The 20892-nt window shown below is 37.3% G+C and overlaps 2 protein-coding genes across 2 annotated transcripts; both read right to left on the bottom strand.

Moving 5' to 3' along the window:
- Window positions 1-202: 202 nt before the first annotated feature.
- Window positions 203-6944, bottom strand: LOC102291296 (histone H3.3). The gene is made up of 5 exons (XM_042228819.1): window positions 6534-6944; window positions 3538-3654; window positions 3135-3256; window positions 1592-1666; window positions 203-664 (listed from the first exon to the last, which is right to left on the bottom strand). The coding sequence occupies exons 2-5, from the start codon at window positions 3650-3652 to the stop codon at window positions 536-538; spliced, it is 441 nt and encodes a 146-aa protein (XP_042084753.1). The 5' UTR covers window positions 3653-3654; window positions 6534-6944; the 3' UTR covers window positions 203-535.
- Window positions 6945-7985: 1041 nt separating this feature from the next.
- psmb10 (proteasome 20S subunit beta 10) lies at window positions 7986-19318 on the bottom strand. Its single transcript, XM_005943049.2, has 8 exons — window positions 19141-19318; window positions 18907-19000; window positions 18705-18802; window positions 17631-17771; window positions 17167-17282; window positions 9127-9185; window positions 8828-8979; window positions 7986-8173 (listed from the first exon to the last, which is right to left on the bottom strand). The coding sequence occupies exons 1-8, from the start codon at window positions 19203-19205 to the stop codon at window positions 8062-8064; spliced, it is 837 nt and encodes a 278-aa protein (XP_005943111.1). The 5' UTR covers window positions 19206-19318; the 3' UTR covers window positions 7986-8061.
- Window positions 19319-20892: the final 1574 nt, after the last annotated feature.

Genomic DNA, 20892 nt, shown 5'->3' with positions numbered 1-20892 from the left:
TCCAATAACTCCAGGGGTAACAGAAAATGAAAAGAGAGAAATATTCAATAAGTGATCCTTGCTTATATCCAAGATCAAAGAAGACAGCCAGATTGCTTTGAGAGGTGAAAGTACAACTGAGAAAACCTCGTGGGTTTTTGTTTCCATCGTATGTTAAAATAAAATAATAAATTTTGTCCAAATCAAATAGATGAGGCACATGCAATAGAAAAAAAAGAATATAAGTTTAATACAACGTGCAACAATATATACACATTAACAGCATATCAAATATTACAAAAAGAACAGTGATCACACGAACACATTAAATGTATTCTGCAAAGTAAAACCCCTCAACAATGTTTACAAAAAAAGCGGGGGGAATGAAAAAGCTTCTGGTTTCATTGGATGCCATTTGTTTTAAGTCAACGTGTGAAAAGGAACCAAACCTCAACTCTCCACATTGTAGCATACAATTAGAAAACCTTTAATATAACAGTTGTAATTTAAACTAAATCAAAATGAAACAAATGTATTTCTGTTATGGGATTAAGAATTACAGATTATCCACCCCACGGATCCTCCGGGCTAGCTGAATGTCACGAGGGAATACAGTGACTCTCTTGGCGTGGATGGCACACAGGTTGGCATCTGAAAATATCAAGACGAGAAAAGCCTCTGCAGCCTGGGAGGACAAGGATGTAGAAACGTTTGATTGGCAAGCTTTACTATGGCTTAATAGGAATGTGTAATAATTACACAATATACACAATAAATAATTACATTATTTAGTTAACAAAAAGAAAGCCAAACAACACCAGCGACAAACTTGGAGGGCAATTGTTGCTGTTCAGAAGTGGGTTTATAAAAAGAGTTGCAAGGCCATTTCTAAAACAAGTCCATCAATGTACAGTGAAAAATATTATTCAGAAATGGGAAACATTCAAGGCAGTCACTAATCTTACCAGGAAATTTAACCCAAGGTCAGACTATGTAATGCTTCGAGAAACTATAAAAAACCCCGAGAGCTACATTTCACTCTTAAAAAAAGCTCCTAAAATCCTCAGTTACAGTTAGCACGTTACGTTTGAAAAAGACTGGACAACCGCATATCAGGACAAACACCTTATACCAAACAAAAGTATAACATGTAACTTTTTGCCAAAAGTATTGAGCAAAGGCTGTGAATACTTATGTACATGTTTTGGTTTTTATTTTTAATAAATTTGCAAGAATTCTAAGCAAAAATTGTTCACTTTTTCATTATGAGATGTTGTGTATAATATTTTGAGGTAAAAAATGAATTCAATCCATTTTGGAATCAGGCTCAAACATGATAAAACTGTAACAAGTGAAGCACTGTGAATACTTTTCTGTCACAGTCACCTGTGTGAAAAGGGTACATAAGCTATCAACTGATCTCCACCTAATGGCAGTATGGCGATCTAAATGGCCTTATTTAAGGCAAAAAAACCCCCCAAAACAAACAAACAAAAAAAACAAAACACTGCACACCATCACACTTGTAATTCTAGGTAAATATATCAAATAGACAAGTGAACACTACAAGTGTCCACAATTCATCAAAAGGCTAATGGAGATGGCGTCTTACCTCTTGGAGGGCCAGAAGAGCATAAACCTGCCATCGAAGATTTTCTCTAGAAAAGCTTTGGCACACCTCATGCACCTAAATCAAAAGGAAGAACCAACATCTTTTTAAGAAACAGAGGCTTCAGTCACATAGAACCCCCCCCACACACACACACACACACACACACACGCACACAACAAACACACAAAAAACCCTCTAGACAGTGATGCTTTTTCAACACCAACTATACGAGTATGTAACTGATTTGTTTAAAAAAACTGCACATGAACTCAGAAATTTTGGCACATGTCTGCCGTAGCAGTATCCCCTGAATGAGATGGTGGCCACCAGAGGTGATTACAGCTGTCAAGCTGAAGAAGGAGCACTGTTCGGACTTGGTTTGCCTGCCGGACTCCAGAGACAGCTGACAGGTCCTGACATCCCAAGCAGAGTGCAGCTCTGGTAGTAGCTGAAGCAAAAACTTGGGTGTGAGAGAAGTTCCCTGCCTGATCTTTGTGTTAACACTATTATTGCTAGCTCTTTAAAGGTGAAAAATTAGATTGCAGACACAAGCGGCAAATATAATCTGATCCTCCATGACGAAAGAAGCCAGCTGACGCAAGCGCCTCCCAGATAAAGTATTCTTACTGGGCAGCCCAAAACCTCTGCTTTCATAGAAGCGCTCACATTTCCTACTGATCAGTAAATCAAGTGCATTTGATTAGTAACACCTGGCTGTTACTTTGTGCATAGGCCAACAATACTGGACCTGGTGAAATGTGGCTGGTATTGGACAGCACCACAGGCCCTGGTGTAATGTGGATTGCCTTAACAGGGAAAGTAAGTTCACCATTACTTCTTCCACAGTTTTTTCGCAGGACTCTATGCAGTCCTGCATCATATGTACAATCCTTCATTTGACTGTATGTATTATGCAGTTAATTTATTTTTTATTTAATAACTATTTTTTGTGCCTGCAGGTCATTGAGAGAATCGACTCTGATGGCACCAAATGCCCGAATCCTAGTCCTAGATCAGCCCCAAAGAGGACAAGACTAAAATTCCCTTGTGTCCTTCAAAGAGATTATAGACATTGAATTGTACAACAGAATCAGCTCCTTTTATCTTGGTTCTTTTTGCTGCCAGTTTCAGCCTAAAATTCTGTGAACACAGTAAAGATTATTTACATGCTATCATCGTGAGGATGGAGACATAGATTTTGTACCGGACAAGTAGATATCTATAATGGTTATTAACATTAAGACCCGAGTTAAGAGACAGAATATATGAGCATATTTGTAATTACTGTAGTTTCTCTTTCTTGTACTTCCAACAATTAAAAGGCATTGAAAAAAAGAAAATTTCTATTGATTCAACTAAAAAAAACAAAAAGACAACAACGCAAAAACAGATTCACTCCTGTAACAATGTAAACAATGAAAAAAGAAATGCTGTAAATGAAAATACAGTTTAAAAATAAATAAATAAATAAATAAATAAATAAAGACTCCCAGTGGGTAAAAAGTGACTTTATCTGTGTCTGGTCTGCTGTTGTCAGACTCACCAAACGGGCAAAGGGCGCCTTTCTAAGGAGGAGATCTGTGCTTTTCTGGTACTTGCGGATCTCCATCAAAGCTCTGGTTCCTGGTCGAAATTTCCTCTTCTTGGGGGAAACAGGAGGCTGTCCTAAATGCACAAATACAGTTTGTTAGCAAGACAATTAAGTAAAATCTTTGATAATCAAATAAGCCTTTGATTTTAAGTGCTGAAAAGTGTGTGTGTGTGTGTGTGTGAGAGAGAGAGAGTGTGAGTGAGTGTGAGTGAGTGAGTGAGAGAGAGATGAAGAGAGAGAGAGACGCCAGACATTACCGTCAGCCCGCTGCTCCCCCTCTCGCGCGCCGACACACACACACACACGCACACACACACACACACACACAACAAACATTAAAATTCACATCTCTAACCTGGAACTCCACTGCGTCTTGGGGATGTTACACTGGGGGTCCTTTGGGCTGGCACTTGGGGGCGCCGTTGAGGGGTTTTACCCTTCCGACGGCTGGCAGATGAATTATGACGCATTGCTACAAATGTACAGGCGACAATTACAAAGGGAATAACACCAAGGTCACAATTTAACTATGTCAGATTAGCGACATTACTAGAGGCACAAAAAAAACCAAAGAACAAACTTTCAAGTTTCCTTTTCAGTCAGTAACTGTACTTATTATTTTATCAGACAAGGTAAGCAGTTATCTTGTTTTCATTTTATTTAAACTTTATTTATCCAGGTAAATAAAGGTATAGAGGGTGGTATAGATTCACCCTCTCTTCTGATAAAACAGCTTAAAAGGCCTAGAAAAGATCATCAGATTACAGAAGAAAATGCTCGGCAGATTGATTTTGTCTCAAATGCATTCAAAGTAAAAGGGGAAGTGTGGCTTACTTCAAATCACAGATCATTAGAAACATCAAGCTACCTTGACACATGAGAAGCAGCTCTTGTTTGCAAAGGTACTCATGCCAGTGGGATACGTCATTTTATAACTGCTTGAATGAGAAGGGAAAGCAGGACATGTGCCAATCTTATCCAAGTGTGTCAAGCCTTTTTCCCCCCCAGACACTAACTACTTCAGCTCCATCTTCAAAAATTACTTTTCTCAAGAATACACCAACAGTCCAAAGTCATTTAATGTTTTTTCTAAATTTTTTTTTTTTTTTTTACTCCTTTCTACTTGAAAAATTTATGGGGGAAAAAAAAAAAAAAAGTCCAAGCTAACTTCTTCAGATCTGTCTTTGGTGTTCAGCAAAAAAATAAAATAAATAAAAATTAATTATCTATAATCATATATAGATAAATATTATCTATATTATATATACATTCATATTAGAGTCTTTAGTATATATATCATATATATTAATACACTCTATATATTATATTATACACATCATCATATCATTATATACATCTATATATCTATATATCATATCACACAAATCACATCATATATATTACATATATACACACACACACATTATATATATATCACACACACATATCATATATCACTACAACACATACATCTATCATATCATATATATAAATAATACAATATATATATAACACATAATATATATATACACACACATATATCATAACACATACATATATACACATACATACTATATATATACACTATACATACATATATATACACATACATACATACACACACATATAAATACATGCAGTATCTTTGCTGTTCTTAGGACTATATTGTTCCTAGGATCTGCTGGAGCCATTTCCCAAGCCTCCGTTCGCTGCTCAGATCACCACTGTTACCCTCATCCTCCGCATCTTCTCCAGTTCTTCTCGCAGCCCTCGGTACCTCTCCAGCAAGTTCCTTCTTCCTGATGTTGCTGTCATTCAGTATAGCTACATCTATCACTATGGCTGTCTTCCTCTGCTATGTACAGTTGGTTAGCCATCACTAGTTTGTCCGTCTGTATCTGGAAATCCCATGGGATCTTAGCTTGGTCATTCTCGACCACACTAGGGTGGTCATTTTAACCTCGGGACTTGAGTTTAAAAGATGTTCCTGTATAATATGGGTGCCTGCTAGCATTTTCACCCTGCTGTTATGTGCTGAATTGTCTCAGGGGTATCTTTACACAGCCTAAACATGGGTTCTTGCCTGGTGTGACAGACCCCTGCCTCTATGGATCTTGTACTCAAAATTAAAAGCCTTGGTAATGTTCACTTCACAGCTAGTTGCTAGCCCATACAGACCTTTGCACATCAGTGGTTCCTTCCTACATTGAGAATCCAAAGCATATATAGCTAAAGGACATCTTATAGCTTAAAGATGTACTGCACACCTGGCAGTTGGCTTGAATCGGGGTCAGATCACATTCACACCATAAACAAACCAGGAGTTCATTAGGAAACGTACAGAGACCACCTTCTCCAAAGGGTCTCTGTGGGATTACTGTGTTCCTAACAAAGTACCCTAACAAATTAGTCACAAAGAATATCCTTAGAATGCATCACAAACCAAATTTTAAACAATGGATATAATCCATTTTGGAGAAAAAGCTGTAATACCATAAAATGAGGACAAAGTTGTAGTTTTAAGTGGCATTGTTGTCAAGCTCTGCACTGTGTCCCTTTTCTAATCTGACACAATTTCTTGTTTCTTATACACTCTACAACATGCAATTCTGAGGTCTTCTCTGGTACCTTCATTCAAGCAACTGTTTCAAATTACATTTTAGAAAAACAGAAAATTATGACACGGGCATTATAAATAAAGCCTAATATAACTATGCTGGGATGCTATGTCATATTCCTGCGAAGAATCACAGCGTTTTAAAACTACTGTATACAAGGAAATTGACAAGTTGCAGTCGCTAAAATACAAGCTACGCTATATAGCTAATACATAGTGTTGCTATAATATGAGCAAACAAATTTTATTAAAATATAGAGAAAGCTAGAGATAAGACCACCTTGATATAAAATATTTGATCTATTCGATCGAACCATTGGGTCCTGTTGCAAAAACTCGTTCGGAAATGGCAATAAAAAGGTAGTGAGGATTAACAATTTCAAATGGGTGACTAACTGACATCAAATTATCCACAAGAAATTGCACGGGGAAAACGTATGAATGCCTTGTACAATATTTAGAGCAACATTACTCGGTTTCCACAGAGACGTCTGCTAAGGTCACACATGAAGCTTAAAAATAATAACGTGTTTAGTTTTTATTATTATTATAATTATTATTTCCCCACAAAATAAAGGTTTCATGCACGACTCGTACGGCCAAATGGAACAGAAGGTCCTTGCTTTTCAGATTGTTTATCTAAATGACATGTTCTAGGAGCTATTACACGTGAACAACAACACATTCACCCTTGAAAATGTTTCATTAGAAAAGTAAAATAATAGTACACGTACCTGTTGGGTTCAACACCACTTCTCAACTTGAAATACTCGAAGCCGATATAACTACCCGAAAAGCTACAAACGCCACACACTCCAGACTGAAATTCAAATAACGCCCCCCGCTGGCTCAGCCAATCAGCTTTGATCCAGCTCGCGGGCCAGATTCTTCTTCTTCGTCTTTTTCCGTTTCACGTATGGCTCACAACTTGCGACACACGCCTGCTGGCCTCTACTGTTTATATCCAAGTTCCGTTTGAAACTTACTGAAATGTTACCACTATAAAGCTATTCGGTAATTTTTGTTCATTGCCATTTTAGGCTAGTTAATCCAAGATGAGCAAGGTTTTGAAATTGTTGTCCAGCCGCTCACAAGTCTTTAATCAGTCTCTAAACTCTTCTGGTGTGCATAATACCAGTAAAAGAGATGTATATCTTTTATTAAAATAAAGGTAAAAATAAAATAAAATTCTTGCAGTGGTAAAGATTGAGTCGTCATACTGGTTTTGAGCTGTCCCTCTTATACTTGCCTACCAGATGTTTTCCATACAGGACAAGCCCTGTCTTAACTATTTGATACTCAAAAATTAAAGAAAACCTTTATTCTTCTTTTATAAACTATGCTCTTAGAATCAGAAAGTATGTACACAGTTTCTGCATTTAGATTTTGTTCCTTTAATTTTGTACTGGAATCAATTTTCCAAGTATTCTGCTCAGTTTCTTTACCTAAATTATTCATTACAGAAGTGTAATCTGAAAGTGGGTGTTGTTGGGCAATTTGTATTCTTTTCTCATGACACAGCATTTGTTGCCAAGTGATCTACAAACTTGTCCCCCTGTAAACTGCATGTGGTGATGCATAAAAAAGCCATCTCACTACCTGCTTAGTAATATCTGTGTGATAAAGCTCTAAAATTGTATCCGTTTGGGACTTGGATTTTATTTCTCTTAAAATAGTTAAAGCTATTGTCGACCACTAAAATAATAATTCCTGTGTGTTTGCTGTGAATACCCTTACTGTGATCTGATCTTCCATGTACTTTTTCAGGATTCATTAAATGTTGCTCACCCACTTTTTGGATCCTTTGGTGGATATGTGTAAATCAGTGAGTGTGCATTGTCTGGAGCTCTTTAGAGATAACCCTTTGGAAGCTATTGTTAAAAGACAGAGAAGTGTGTGACATAATAATCTTCAAATTATTCAATAAATAATCAAATATATACTATAAAGCATAATGCTGTGACATTATAAAGCTCAGCAATTAGCAATGCATGAAAATAAGATTTTATTGTGTTTTCACAGACCAGTAGGTCACCAAAAGTGATTTTTAATAAATTCCTTAATAATTCTTTAGACAACGGATCATGTTCTGCTATATATAGATTTTTTTTTAGTAAGAAAAAGAAATAGTTACCATCTTCCAGTATTTTTCAGCAGTAGTCACTAAATAAATTTGCGAACACTAATCATTTAACAAGGTTTTTTTTATTCATCCTATTCTACTGAATACATTTTATTCTAGCTGAAAAATGCTGCTGAATTTCATTCAGTGTCCATAATCTGAACAGATTCATTGACCACATCCAGGGACAGGGGTGTCACAGTTTTGGTCAGGACAGCGGTGGTCCCAGTCTTATACCTGTACTGCCCTTCTCTGAAAAGAAAAGACAGAGAGAGAGAGAAAATGTAACGCATTAGATTTATCTAATTGGATTTGGATTAGATATTTCCTAAAGAAGAAAAACTGTCAGGTCAGTTTCAGATTTATCCACACATTCTATTTTATTTAGGACAAAAGTTAAATAAAAAGTTAAGCTGAAAAGAAGCCGTTTACTGTGCTCCTCTGAGTAGAAGCAAAGTAGGAATAATTCTGGTTTGAGTGACACTTCTTTTGGGATAATCTTGAGGAGTTTTACATGTTTGATGTTAAGCAGATATGTTTGTAGTGACTGTCAAATGTCAAGAAAATCTGACCAAACTAATAACGGCCTCAATGCCCAACTTCGTCCAGTGATTCAGGAAAAGTTTTCTGCATAGCATCTACAGTTTTGCTTTTCTATGAAAAGCAGGTGGACAAGCAGAAGTTTAAAAATTGTGATTAACTTTAAACTTTGGTGTTAAATCGCATTGGTTTAACTGCTTTGTTACTCTTGCTGCTATTGTTGATGCCTATATTAAGCAGAATTTAGTGATCCTATTAGTCTTTTTGTCCTTTATGAAAATGCCCATGTGAGTGCTCTGATTATGTGACCAGCAGATTAACAAACGAAAAAACACAAATTAACAGTGTAATAGAATAATGGCTCACCTTTTCCCCTTCGTTGTGGGCTTGTCATAGCCACGCAAATATTCCACTCCAGCTTCAGTGATGACACACAAGTCGACGTTACTGCCTGAACCCAGGTCACAGAAAATCCCTGCAGCGATGGCATCTCGTACTAGCTGCTTCGCCTCTTCCAACTGAAGATATGTTATTAAATTTCATTCAATTTATATGTCTTTCCGATTCTGTGGACATTATTACTTCAATTTGTTTATTCTTAAAGATTTGACTCTTTATTTAATTACCTACAGTATGTCATAAGAGGGAACATGACAATGCCTTACCTCCATATTTGGTTTGAACCTGTCCTCAAATACAGAGACAGCAGCTGCTGCTCCAGATCCTAAAATCAGAGCCAAACATTGTTATTATTACTATTACTGTCACTGTCTGTTGCTAGGCAAAAGTATTTTCATTCAACTGTATGTTAATAATGATAATTTATGACTGAAAGTTGGAATGCTGTATGAAGTATTAAAAAAACAGGATGCAATGAGCTGAAAAAATGATTTGTATAAACTAAGAACATGTATAATTTTAAGAAATATATTATAATTTTTAATGGAGCAACACATCACAAAATGATAGATTCAGAATGCAGTTTAGCATCGTCTTGCTGAAATATGCAAGACCTTTAAAAAACATCATCTGGATGGCGCTTTCCAGATGTGCAAACTACCAATCCCATCAGAGATGCAGCCTTTTTAAACGAGATAGATAGAATAATGTTTTTCAAACATGTAAATATATGTAAAATAACAAGAGATAAGAAAAACTTAAAAACATCAAGTTTTCATGAATATCTCTATGTCTACACAATGTTTATGCTCATAAAGGAGTAGGGTGAAGTTTACACTTTTTCTGTTCCTTCCGCCTTATTTCAAATTCCATTATTTACAAATCAATATTCACAATTCGACATTATATGATCCACACATGTTTGACTGTATACAAGTCTAGACTCATATACAACACATAAACATACACACACACAAAAATTTCAACTTGTAAACCAAAACACTCTTGCCTCAGTCTATGAATTTGAGGACAAGGCTTCAACAGAACACAATGAGAGGAAATTTCCTATATTCACGCAATTTATCATTTATTAAACAATCACATGAATTTTTGTATTGATGTCTTTTTCTTAACTTCATTTGTACAGGAGTTCCACACACTAACTGTTGTGACTGTAATGCTGCGACATTTTACATTAGTCCTAACTACTGGCTTGCTGAACATAAGGATTCTTCCCAGGTTATGAGTATTTGGTCTTATCTGGAAAAAGTTCTGAATGTTGTGTGGCAAAGTTTACTTGCTGCTTTGTACATTGTACGGTTCTGAGGTCACCCAAATCCTTAAATCTGAGAATATTCAGTTTAATAAAAAGTGGATTTGATGGTTCTCTTGAGGTGGTTTTATTTATTATCCTTATTGCTCTTTTTTGCGGAATTGGATGGGTGTGTGCTTTATGCGTGTTTCCCCACACGTCCACACAATATGTCATGTACGGGAGTATCATAGAACAATAAAGAATATATAATGCATTTGATTTATACGATCCTTAACCTTGTAGAGAATTGCCAGAGAATTGCCATGTTATTTATTGTCAGTTTACTATTGGTAGAATATGTGTGATTCCCAAATATTATGAATTTTGTTCTACCCAGGTTCAATATTAATTTATTATAGTCAAACCAGGTCTTCAGATTATTTAGTTCATTTTCTAGTTCATTCAGAAGTTGTTCCAAGTTACTTCCACGGCACAGTAATTTTGTATCGTCTGCAAATAATATTATTTTCAAAGACTTTGAAATTGCACACATCTCATTAATGTACAATATGAAAAGCAGTGGCCCCAAAACTGACAGCATATTCTTTGATTTCAATAGCAGTTGTTACTGTATCTATAAACTTCATTAACGTATGTGTTGTGGTGCTTTTGCATCTAATCTGCTATTCATTGTTTTTTGTGATAAACTCATACAATCTATTTTAAAAAATATTTTTCCAGTATCTTAGAGAACTGTGGTATTAAAGAGATGGGCTGATGGTTTGCGAGAATATGTTTATCTCCAGCTTTATATATTGGAACTAACTTTGCAATTTTCATCTCAGGGAATACACCATTCTGTTATGACAGATTACAAATGTAGGTAAATGGTTTCACAATACATCCAATAATACCTTTATTTCAAATCATAACAATGCCATCACAGTCAGTTAGTTAATTTTTTGGAGTTAAAGGATGTAGCTACATAAATAATTTCCTCTTCATCTACTCCCCTTATAAACATTGAGTTTGCTACATTAATAGTTTTAGTTTTAGGAGCATGTCCAGCTTTTACAATTCCTTAAGCCAAGACAGGATCAAAATCAAGAAAAAAGTCATTAAAACCATTTGCAATTTCTTTTATGTCACTGATCATTGTATTTTGTATTTGCAAGTTATTTTGATATTCTAATCCCTTAGTTCCTTTATTTACAATGTTATTTAGTATTGTCCACATGTTTTTCATGTTATTCTTATTTTCATCTAAAACTTTACTGTAGTCATTTCTTTTGCTGCTTCTTATAATTTTTATCAATTTATTCTTATACCTCTTATAAGTTTGTTCAGCTTCTATTGTTCTTTAAAAAAATAAAATAAAATTATACAACAGAGTTTTCAAATGCCACGTCAACATCTTGAACATAGATGTTACTCCAGTCTTGGCTGTTGAGGCGGCAAATTGCTTCTTGTGTTTTATGTCTAATTAATTTCTTATTAGGTTCACATCTGTTAATACTGGCATAGTTCTGTAATGTTGCAAAAACTGGTAGATGGTAACATATGTCATTTATTATTAATCCACTTAAAACATTCCTGTCAACAGCATTAGTGAAAATATTATCGATAAGTGTAGAAGTTATCGGTTATTCAGGCTATTCTTGTTGGACGGGAGATTGAGGGATAAAGACATAATGCTAGACATTGTATGTGTGATGGCTGCACTTACAGCCACACAGTGGTAATGGCCACCATATTAGCGTAAAGGCTTATACATAACACTGCATTCACATTTGTCTTTAAATATAGGAATTAATTTACAGGACAATGAATAACTGGTTTTGGTTTAGAATTAATTAACATATCCACATAACACTGCATTATAAAATAAGTGCGCACATTTTAGTTTTAGTTAAGTATGATTAATCTTTGATTTTTGAGTTACCTTAGTTGCAGCTGCTCCAGTCCCTTGATTGAGGAGCCAAGAGGTGGAAAAGGGGCGGAGCAAGCCTTGATGGAAAACTGCAAATTTGCTCATTCCATAACTCGGGACCATGGGGGGAATTGGAGTTCGTTATGTTAGTTTCAGTTAGGTTTTTTGTGTGTTTTACCCCTTGTGTTTTTTGTGGACTGATCAGCCACTATTTAAGTTTCCCCTTTGTCTTGTTAAGTTAGGTCAGTTTGTTTGAGTTATCAGTATTGTTTGTTAACTTTGAGCAGAGTTCTGCAATTTTGACCTCTTTTATGGGCCCAAGACTTTGATTCTTTTTGAATGATTTCCTTCGCTGCTGGGCCATCACAGTATGAATGAAATTAGTGATGGTGCTGTTCGCAGTTGGATTCAACAAATCTATACTGAAATCAACACAAATAAATGTCATTTTCTTGCTGTTAACAGGATTATACTTGTTCATCTAAACTGTAATTCTAATGAATGTACTCAGCTTGAATCTGTATGACGCAAGCAGGGCGAGAGGAATAACAAATATTTGTGTAAAAATGTAGGGTACAAATGTAAAAAAATAGATAATAAAGTACAAATATGTTTGTTACTTCCTACCTCTGGAAGACAGTCATTTCTGGAAGTGTTCCTGTGCATATGTAGTGTATAAACATGTAGTTTATACTGTGATGAGCTATTCAAGGTCTTCACAGTTTTATGAGGAACAAACACTGACCTGACTCATTTAAACATTAAAGAGGAACCTAAAGGGATGAATCTGTTTTATGTCTATACATATAAAAGACAGAAAACATACCAAAGAACCTATTTTAAATTGTATCATTAAGAACTTTGTTACTACCAGCCTGCAGTTTATACAGGATCACCCCAAGCAAGTCACCCCAAGGCTGTTTTTTATTGTGAGGTAAAGACCCTACAGTATTAGAAAGAAAGGAATTGGTGAGGAGTTTTAAAATATATATATATATATTTAACAGGAACAGGAACAAAAGCCCAGCAGAACCAGGCTCAAGGAGGTGCAGTTATGTGCTGAGGTCATTTGAGGTAAGGGGGAAAGGAAGAGAACAGAGAGAGGAAGAACACAAAAGGCAAACTACAGGAGAAGCCAGAGTTTATTAATTGCTAATGATTAAATACAGTGGTGGTGTATAAATACACAAGAGAGTGAAAGGAGATGAGTGAAGAAGAAATGCTTAAGCTTATTGCAGCATTACTAAAGGAGGATTTAGGGTCACCTGATCGAGCTCTAATATTAGGTTTTGTCGAAAATGAGAGTTTTGAACCTAATCTTAAAAGTAAAGAGGGTTACTGTCTCACGAATCCAAAATGGGAGCTACTCCATTCATACTGGCAGCTCCTCAAATGAGCCCTCCCAGCAAGTAAAATTATTAAATTTGGAATGAAGAGAATGAATTGGTGCTTCAGGACTGCTTTGATGCTACAAACTGGAGTGTGTTTAAGACTGCTGCCCTGAGAGAGCACAGTTCTGTGAATTTAGAGGAATAGCCAGTATGCATCAGTGGTTACCACTGATGCATACTGGCTTCCCTGGTTACCATCAGAGAAGCCAAGAGCCAGTACAGACTGAAGCTGGAAGGATATTACAACAACTCAGATTCCAGATTCATGTGGCAGGGCCTGCAATACATCATTGATTTCCAGCAGAGGAAAAGCAGGGTCACAGTCAGCTGCAACACATTACCAGACGAGCCGAATGAGCTCTACGCTGGCTTCGACACCTTCAACACCAACCAACACGGAGGCATTCTATCAGCAGAGGCGGCACAGAGCTCTTTGAGGGTCTGCTCTTCAGAGCTGGCTGATGTTTTTACAGACATTTTCAATTTGTCCGTCACCCAGTCAGCTGTGCCTACATGCTTCAAGTCCGCCACCATAGTGCCCTTTCCCCAAGAGAAACAACATAACCTGCTTGAATGACTATTGCCCCATCGCACTCACTTCAGTTGTGCTTTGAGAGGATAGTCATGACCCATATCAAAGAAGCCATCCCAGACACATTACACCCTCTGCAATTTGCATATCAGAAGAATCGTTCTACTGAAGACACTGTTAATGCAGTCATCCACACAGCCCTCTCACACCTCAAAAATAAGGACACCTATGTTTGAATGCTGTTTATAGACCTTAGTTTAGCATTGAACACTGTCATCCCAAACAGACTGGTGTGAAAGCTCTCTACTTTTCGACTGACACCCCCCCTCTGAAGCTGGGTCCTGGACTTCCTCACAGGCAGACATCAGACACAAACCAAGTACTCCCCAAGGCTGTGTTCTCAGTGTTCTCTGTGTTCTCTGTGTTCTCAGTTCACTCCTGTACACCCTCTTCACCTACGACTGTGTCCTCTCCCAGCAACACCTAAGTTCGCTGACAGCACAACCTTCATCAGGCTCACTGGTGAAGAGGAGACTGCTGGTATTCTCAGCTGGTATTCTGGTGCCTGGAAAATAGTCTCTCCTTAAATGCTGAGAAGGGTATGATGATTATTATTACAATTATTATTGTTGTCTGGGTCTACTTTGCTAGCGAGAGACAGAGAGTTGTTGAAAGGCTGCTCCAACAGAAATTATTGTTTCGGAGAAAAACACGAACACAGTGTACAGTCGAGTCTTAATGGCTTACTTACAACTGGGCTACACTGCCCATGAGGCTACATTCTTTAGAGCTATGCCTGTAACATTCTGCCTATTGCCTTCATATTAAATAATTTTTTGAACAATAATTTTTAAAAATATTTCTTCACGTCATTATGCGGGCCGCAAGTAGAGGTGACATGGGCCGCAATTTTGAGACCCAGGCATTAGAGCCTCTTAATGCGTGTTTTCTTTAGGGTTCCACCGGCGTGGAATTACCAAAAATAGAGAGGGCATAGCCTAACATATGAAACAGGAAAAGACCGCCATGTAATCCCTTTATTTCAACAATGTAACTGTATTCTGAATACCACCTTTTTAAATGGTAACTGTAACGGAATACAGTTACTCATATTTTGTATTTTAAAATTCAAACATGTATTCCGTTACTCCCCAACTCTGTTGACTGATTATTGACCCGAGGATGAGGAGAGGCCAGCACACCGCACTATACATCAACGGGACTCAGGTGGAGAGGGTGAAGACCTTCTAATTCCTCTACAGGTGCACAGTGGAGAGTATCCCGACAAATTCCATCATAGTATGGGAACAGCACCACTCAGGACAGGAAAGCTCTCCAGCGTGTCATTAAACGGCACAATTCATCTGTGGAGTACCCTTCCCACCACTACAGGACATTTACAACACTTGGGTCAGGAAAAGGGCACACAACATCATCAAGCACCGCACCAACCCACAGCACACATTGTTCTCACTCCTGCCATCTGGCAAATGCTACAGGAGTGTGAAAGCAAGGACAACCAGACTAACAAACAGTTCCAATCCAAAGGCTATCAGGCTACTGAATTACTGACTTATGACCTGTAATTTGCAATTTTGTACAGTTGTATACAACATAACACAACTTCAGACACTATCAACATTTTAATACCACATACTCTGTATATATTACCACTGTGACAGTGTTGCAACTACTTGCAATTTAAATTCTGACTACACCTACACATAAGCTACAAGTGCTACAAACTTGTACTTGTTTTACTTTATTTATTATTTTCAATGCTATATTCTATGCTCAGAGTTAAGTTTAGTCTTTATTTTTATTTTTATTTTATGTTTGTTTTTATTTAGTTGTGTGAAGGGAACCTGCAAAGTAAGAATTCCATTGCTCTGCTTAACCACTTGAATCTCTTGAATCTTTCACAGGAGTTGGGCCTAGAAGCTGAAGGCTCTGTAACCCATTCTATTTTTGAAAACTATAGAATATGGTAAAATGGTAAATTGTTATTGTACATGTACAACGAAATTGTGTACAGTGAGGAACTACACTAAGCCTACAGTATAAGTGTTGTGTTGGGATAGTAAGGTAGTATCAAGTCTCTAAGATATGAGTTTTGGAATATACTTGGAGAAGCTTGGAGAGCATGAAAGCTACTTAAAGACATTACAAGAAAGCTTGCCTAAGAGAGGTCAGATTGTGTTGTAAAATAAAGGTGGTCATCCCAAATATTAACTTTAAGCTTGTTAGACTTGTGCAGGGCAGCATTGTTGCCGTACAACAAGAAGGTCCACGGCAACTCCAGCATCTGGGCCTTTCTGTCTGGAGTTTGCATGCAGTTTGAATCAATGCGAGTTCTCTCTGGGTAATATCTCCCACAGTGCAAACACATGCAGTTAGTGGGGTTAGGTTAATTGGTAATTCTAAATCGCCTGTAGGTGTGTATGGTATATGAGTGTGAATGGTTGTCTGTCTCTGCCTGTGAGCACTGCAAAAGACTAACAACCTGTCCACGGTGTACCCAGCCTCTTGTACTATGGCGGCTGGGATAAATTCCAGCCCCGCAAGATAGATAGATGGATGGGTGGAATTGTCCAAACTCTACATTTCCCTTATATACTGTACTTGCATATGTGTTTGCACATTTCAAAATTACCGTTTGTATTTGCTACTTTCATAGCAAAATAAAAAGCAATAACAGGTGCCTCAAGACTTTTGCACAGTACTGTTTTTATCATAAAGTAGTAAAACATCTCAGTTTAGGCATTTGGTATGTTTATAATATGTTATATGGTCAATAAAATATTAATTTATGAGATTTGCAAACTGCTGGATTCTGTCTGTGACCCACACCTGTTTTCACACCTCGGCTCATATGATTAGGTAGAGGATCATCAGGGGATCCTTTGTCCCTCTTTGGGGGGGAAACTCCCACTGGGTTTATATCTGGGACTCTCCACCATTTGACCCTTAGAACCGAAGAAGCTTCTCAGATGAGAGGTGAAACGTCTTCAAGCAACTTAAACAAGTCCAGAGGCTTTTCTTTCCAAGCTCCGTAGACTGGTGGATTCTGTTTTTTTATTGATGTTTTAAACCAAGTTCCAACTTTTAAAATTATTTGATTTTTCTTCTAGAAAACTCTTAGACACCTGCCATAGCATTCTGCACATATAGTAGACAGTACCCTAAACATATACATACCCATGGTGAGAAAAGGCAGTTTGTCATAAGAGCCATGAGGGTAAACACTGTACAGGTGAGCTCCAGTCACATCAACTCCTCCAACAATCAGAGATGACCCCACGTGACCCTGGTACCTGACAAATCAAACAGATGGCATTACCACAACATCCAGCTTTTTTTGTTAGAGGAATACGGAGCACATCCTCCAAAATGTGCACATGTGAATAAGCAACAAAACAAAAACAATAGAGTACAGAGACAATGAGGGTACACGAATGCTTATCGCTCCAGCAAGCCCTAGTTCAGAAGCTAATGATAGAAAATTATCCAATTTAAATTTTAGTAAAATAATAGTGTGTAACCCTTGTTTATTTTCCCATAATAAGTTATCTTTACCCAACCATAGCAGCTCTAGGCCCGACAATTTGAATATTGCTTGTTTAGCATCCAACTATTAGTTACTTATGCTCTATTGCTCTCACCTGAACAGCATTTGTTTGAGCTGTCTGGTAACCATAGCAACAAGTGGGGGTCGCCCAGTGTTGAGCATGTGAAGTTCCACATTGGATGACATGATTTGTGTAGTTATTTCTGCATCTGCAGCAACACCAGCTCCACAGCAGCTACAAAACATACAAAAAAATTGTTAGACAAGTCAAACAATAACCCGTTTGACGAACATGGCATAAGTATCTCTGCTTAGCCTTTGACGCATAAAGAAAAAAAGCCACATTTTTGTACTTTTGTACATTTTTATGCATTTTTTAATTTCTTTTGTTTTGGAGATACATGGCAGAACGGTATACCATGTATTGCCTCAAGTCTTATTATCCCTCTCTGTTTTTATTCTTCTTTGTCTCTTTGTTTTTTGTGTTTTTAAGAGAGGAGAGAGATCTGAAGAAAGTAAATAAGCCATATAGTTGCTGAATCTGTCCTCATTTTGAAAATTAAGTCTGTCCTCCGAAGTAGACCCTTGCATCAGCAAGTATAAGTGTCAGTATAACAATGCATCCATAGTGTCTATAGCTGTCCATGTGTATGACACCCAGGAAGGTGCCAGTTTGCTCTGATGATGTGTGGTGCATCTCCTGCCCTGGAACTGGAGAAGCATCAGACAAGGGGCACCAGGAGACAAGGAGGAGGAGACATGAGAACTAAGGAGGCATTGGCCAAGTCAGGAACTGAAAAGTCATCAGTAATTTTGAAGAAAAAAATTAAATGTTAGCAATAGTATTTGCATTCTAGCTATTGGAATGTTTTTCTCTGAAGAGAGAATGATGGCAGAATCGGCACTAGACGAGCAGATAGGGGCCACAAGAGGTAGACTTTGGAATGTGACCATTTAGTTTGTAAGCTGATTCAGGCAGATGGCTGGCTGATGGGCCATACTGGTTTAAATCTTGACATCAGGAAAGAAATCAAGAAACTGAATGAAATGAAGCTGGCATGCTAGGAGCCTTGCCGCCATCGGGGGTCTTGTTTTCTAGTGAGAGCTATCTTCAAAGTGAGTGAGGAGTCAATTCGACTTGTCCTGTAAAATTAATGAGTAAACTTACTAGATTTTTGGAGCAATGTAGTGAATTTTCATGCAGTTTTTGTCAGCCACAACCATGTCATCTGTAGCTCTGGTATCTGCTCCCAAGATGACTCCATCCTAACACCACAAAAAGGAAATATAAAAGTTAACACACTTTAAATGATAATTCAGCTTCCTAGTGTATTACTAGTGTTGTCCAACCACTGATGATTAATCCAAACCTTGTATACAATTCCAGCAATGGTGGTGCCTGTCTTCCTGGCATTAGGAGCTTTGTAACCAGCCTGAGACAAATTAGACTCCAGCACGGCATTCCTGGTAATGACACGGCAGAGAAAAGGGAAGACAGAGAGCCTCACATTAGTGTGAAATCGCTAATCTTTTTTTTTTTTTTTGTTCCGCCATTAATGTCGTAAAGCCGTTTTTGTAAACGCTGTTAAATCCAGTTTGTGTACCTGCGGCTGTTCTCAAAAGAGAAACCTCCCGGCTGAAGCGCAAAGGAATTCAGACTGTGCAGCATATTAGGTGCTGATTCTAAAGTAAAAGACTAAAAATCAAAGAAAACCCTTGTCGCGGTGCGTCAGTTTGTGTAGGTGCTTCTCAGAAATTTTCGCTTTTACTTTCACTTCTCAGAACAAGTCCCGCCTTACCCGCTGTAAAAAAAATATCCACATCCGTCTGACATTTGCTCTTTTCTCTTATCTGTTCTCGTTGTTTATTGTTATTCGTTCTAAATAATTATTCATTTCCATGAAAAATGTGTTCAAAGAATAGTAAAGATATATGAGTTTTGTTAATTTGTTAACACGAATAATCTCATAAACCACTAAAATTAACTTCTGAATTACATTGGTAATGTTTCTTTGCAGTGTATTAAACGTTACCTGCAAAGATGGAACCTGCTCCCGGAGGCTTAAACTGGCTTAAAGTGGCAGTTTAAGTGAGGCATCAGGATGAAACCTTTAGTCTGGGTTTAGTCTTTTTCTCCTCGCTTTTTTTTTTTTTTTTTTTAATGTTAAGGCCTAGACATCTATTGTAGACTATCTTTTCACCATTAGTGGTCAAGAACTGAACTGGAATTCAAAAAATAAAATAGCGTTATGGCACCTTCAGTAGGTTATTAAATCTGTCAGTTTAACTGTCTAAGATATTTTCTAATGTACTGCAGGCTGGCGACAATAACAAACGGACATCCTTACACCCTATCCCTTTTTTTCTCCTCGTGTCATGGCGCAGATGTTTACGTTGGGCTTGTAACATAGTTAAAAAGGTTCAAGTAGCCTTTTTGTTTGTACTGATACATAAAGAAAGTTCTGCCAACAAAATATAAATAAATAAATAAATAAATAAATAAATAAATAAATAAATAAATAAATAAATAAATACAGCTAAATAGGACAATGTCACCATCTAGTGTCAAAAGTCATCCCGCACTGACTAGAAATGGCAAATGACTGTGGATAATCCTCAGCGTGATGAAGGATTAACGTTAGTGGTGTGATACGATGTTGGTATTCGCCCTAAACCAGGGCCAGGGTCATTACTGCCAATGCCAATACTGATATAGATACTTTTAAATTCAATTCAATTCACTTTTATTTATACTGGTTGATTGGTGCTGCGGCACTGATGCGGATGCTGTACCAGTATGTTGTGGTGAAGAAAAAGCGCTTATGTATGGAAAGATTTTCACGGACACAATACATACTCAACTCTACTGCTCCAGCCACAGATGCATTTTCCTTACAAATGTGGGGCCATTTAAGGAGACATAAACAGGCTTTAAACAGTGTGAGATTTACTGGGAACAAGCATTGTTACAACAAGGAAATCATCAACCAAACATAAGTGTCTAAAATTTTTGTACTAAGTTTATTTGGCCAATCTGCACAGCTTTATGTTGTGTCACATATATCATTTCAGAAAGGGCTCTGTAATACACTTGAAATGGGCCACACGTTGGAACAGAGAGTAGCAATGTGGCTCTGAAACAAGTATTAGTAGAGAAATACTTAAATATATCTTTTGATATATGTACAGCGGTGCCACTGAAGCAGATAAGGATGCTCAGCTCACAGCTGACTCACAGTTCAAGATGAAGGCAAACATAGAGAATCAAGGCTGAGATGGTTTGGACATGTACAGAGGATGTTGAAGGTTGAGCTGCAAGGTGCGAGTAGAAAAAGAAGACAGAAGAAGAGGAGGTT

Source organism: Haplochromis burtoni, unplaced genomic scaffold, assembly GCF_018398535.1.
Source record: "Haplochromis burtoni strain Fernald_Lab_line unplaced genomic scaffold, NCSU_Asbu1 Contig_356, whole genome shotgun sequence".
Taxonomy (NCBI): domain Eukaryota; kingdom Metazoa; phylum Chordata; class Actinopteri; order Cichliformes; family Cichlidae; genus Haplochromis; species Haplochromis burtoni.
Note: the sequence above shows the minus strand (reverse complement) of the source record. Positions and strands in the feature narration are given on the sequence as shown.

What these genes read in the sequence shown, in the direction of transcription:
- LOC102291296 (XM_042228819.1), bottom strand. Translation starts at nt 3,652, where the DNA reads ATGCGTCATAATTCATCTGCCAGCCGTCGGAAGGGTAAAACCCCTCAA. An exon ending in AAGACGCAGTGGAGTTCCAG is followed by an intron (nt 3,257 to 3,537) that starts GTTAGAGATGTG and finishes TTGTGCATTTAG; the next exon opens with GACAGCCTCCTGTTTCCCCC. An exon ending in AGGCGCCCTTTGCCCGTTTG is followed by an intron (nt 1,667 to 3,134) that starts GTGAGTCTGACA and finishes CTTTTGATTTAG; the next exon opens with GTGCATGAGGTGTGCCAAAG.
- psmb10 (XM_005943049.2), bottom strand. Translation starts at nt 19,205, where the DNA reads ATGCTGCACAGTCTGAATTCCTTTGCGCTTCAGCCGGGAGGTTTCTCT. An exon ending in ACTGCCTTTTCTCACCATGG is followed by an intron (nt 9,186 to 17,166) that starts GTATGTATATGT and finishes CTCTGATTTTAG; the next exon opens with GATCTGGAGCAGCAGCTGCT. An exon ending in GGTTCAAACCAAATATGGAG is followed by an intron (nt 8,980 to 9,126) that starts GTAAGGCATTGT and finishes ACATATCTTCAG; the next exon opens with TTGGAAGAGGCGAAGCAGCT.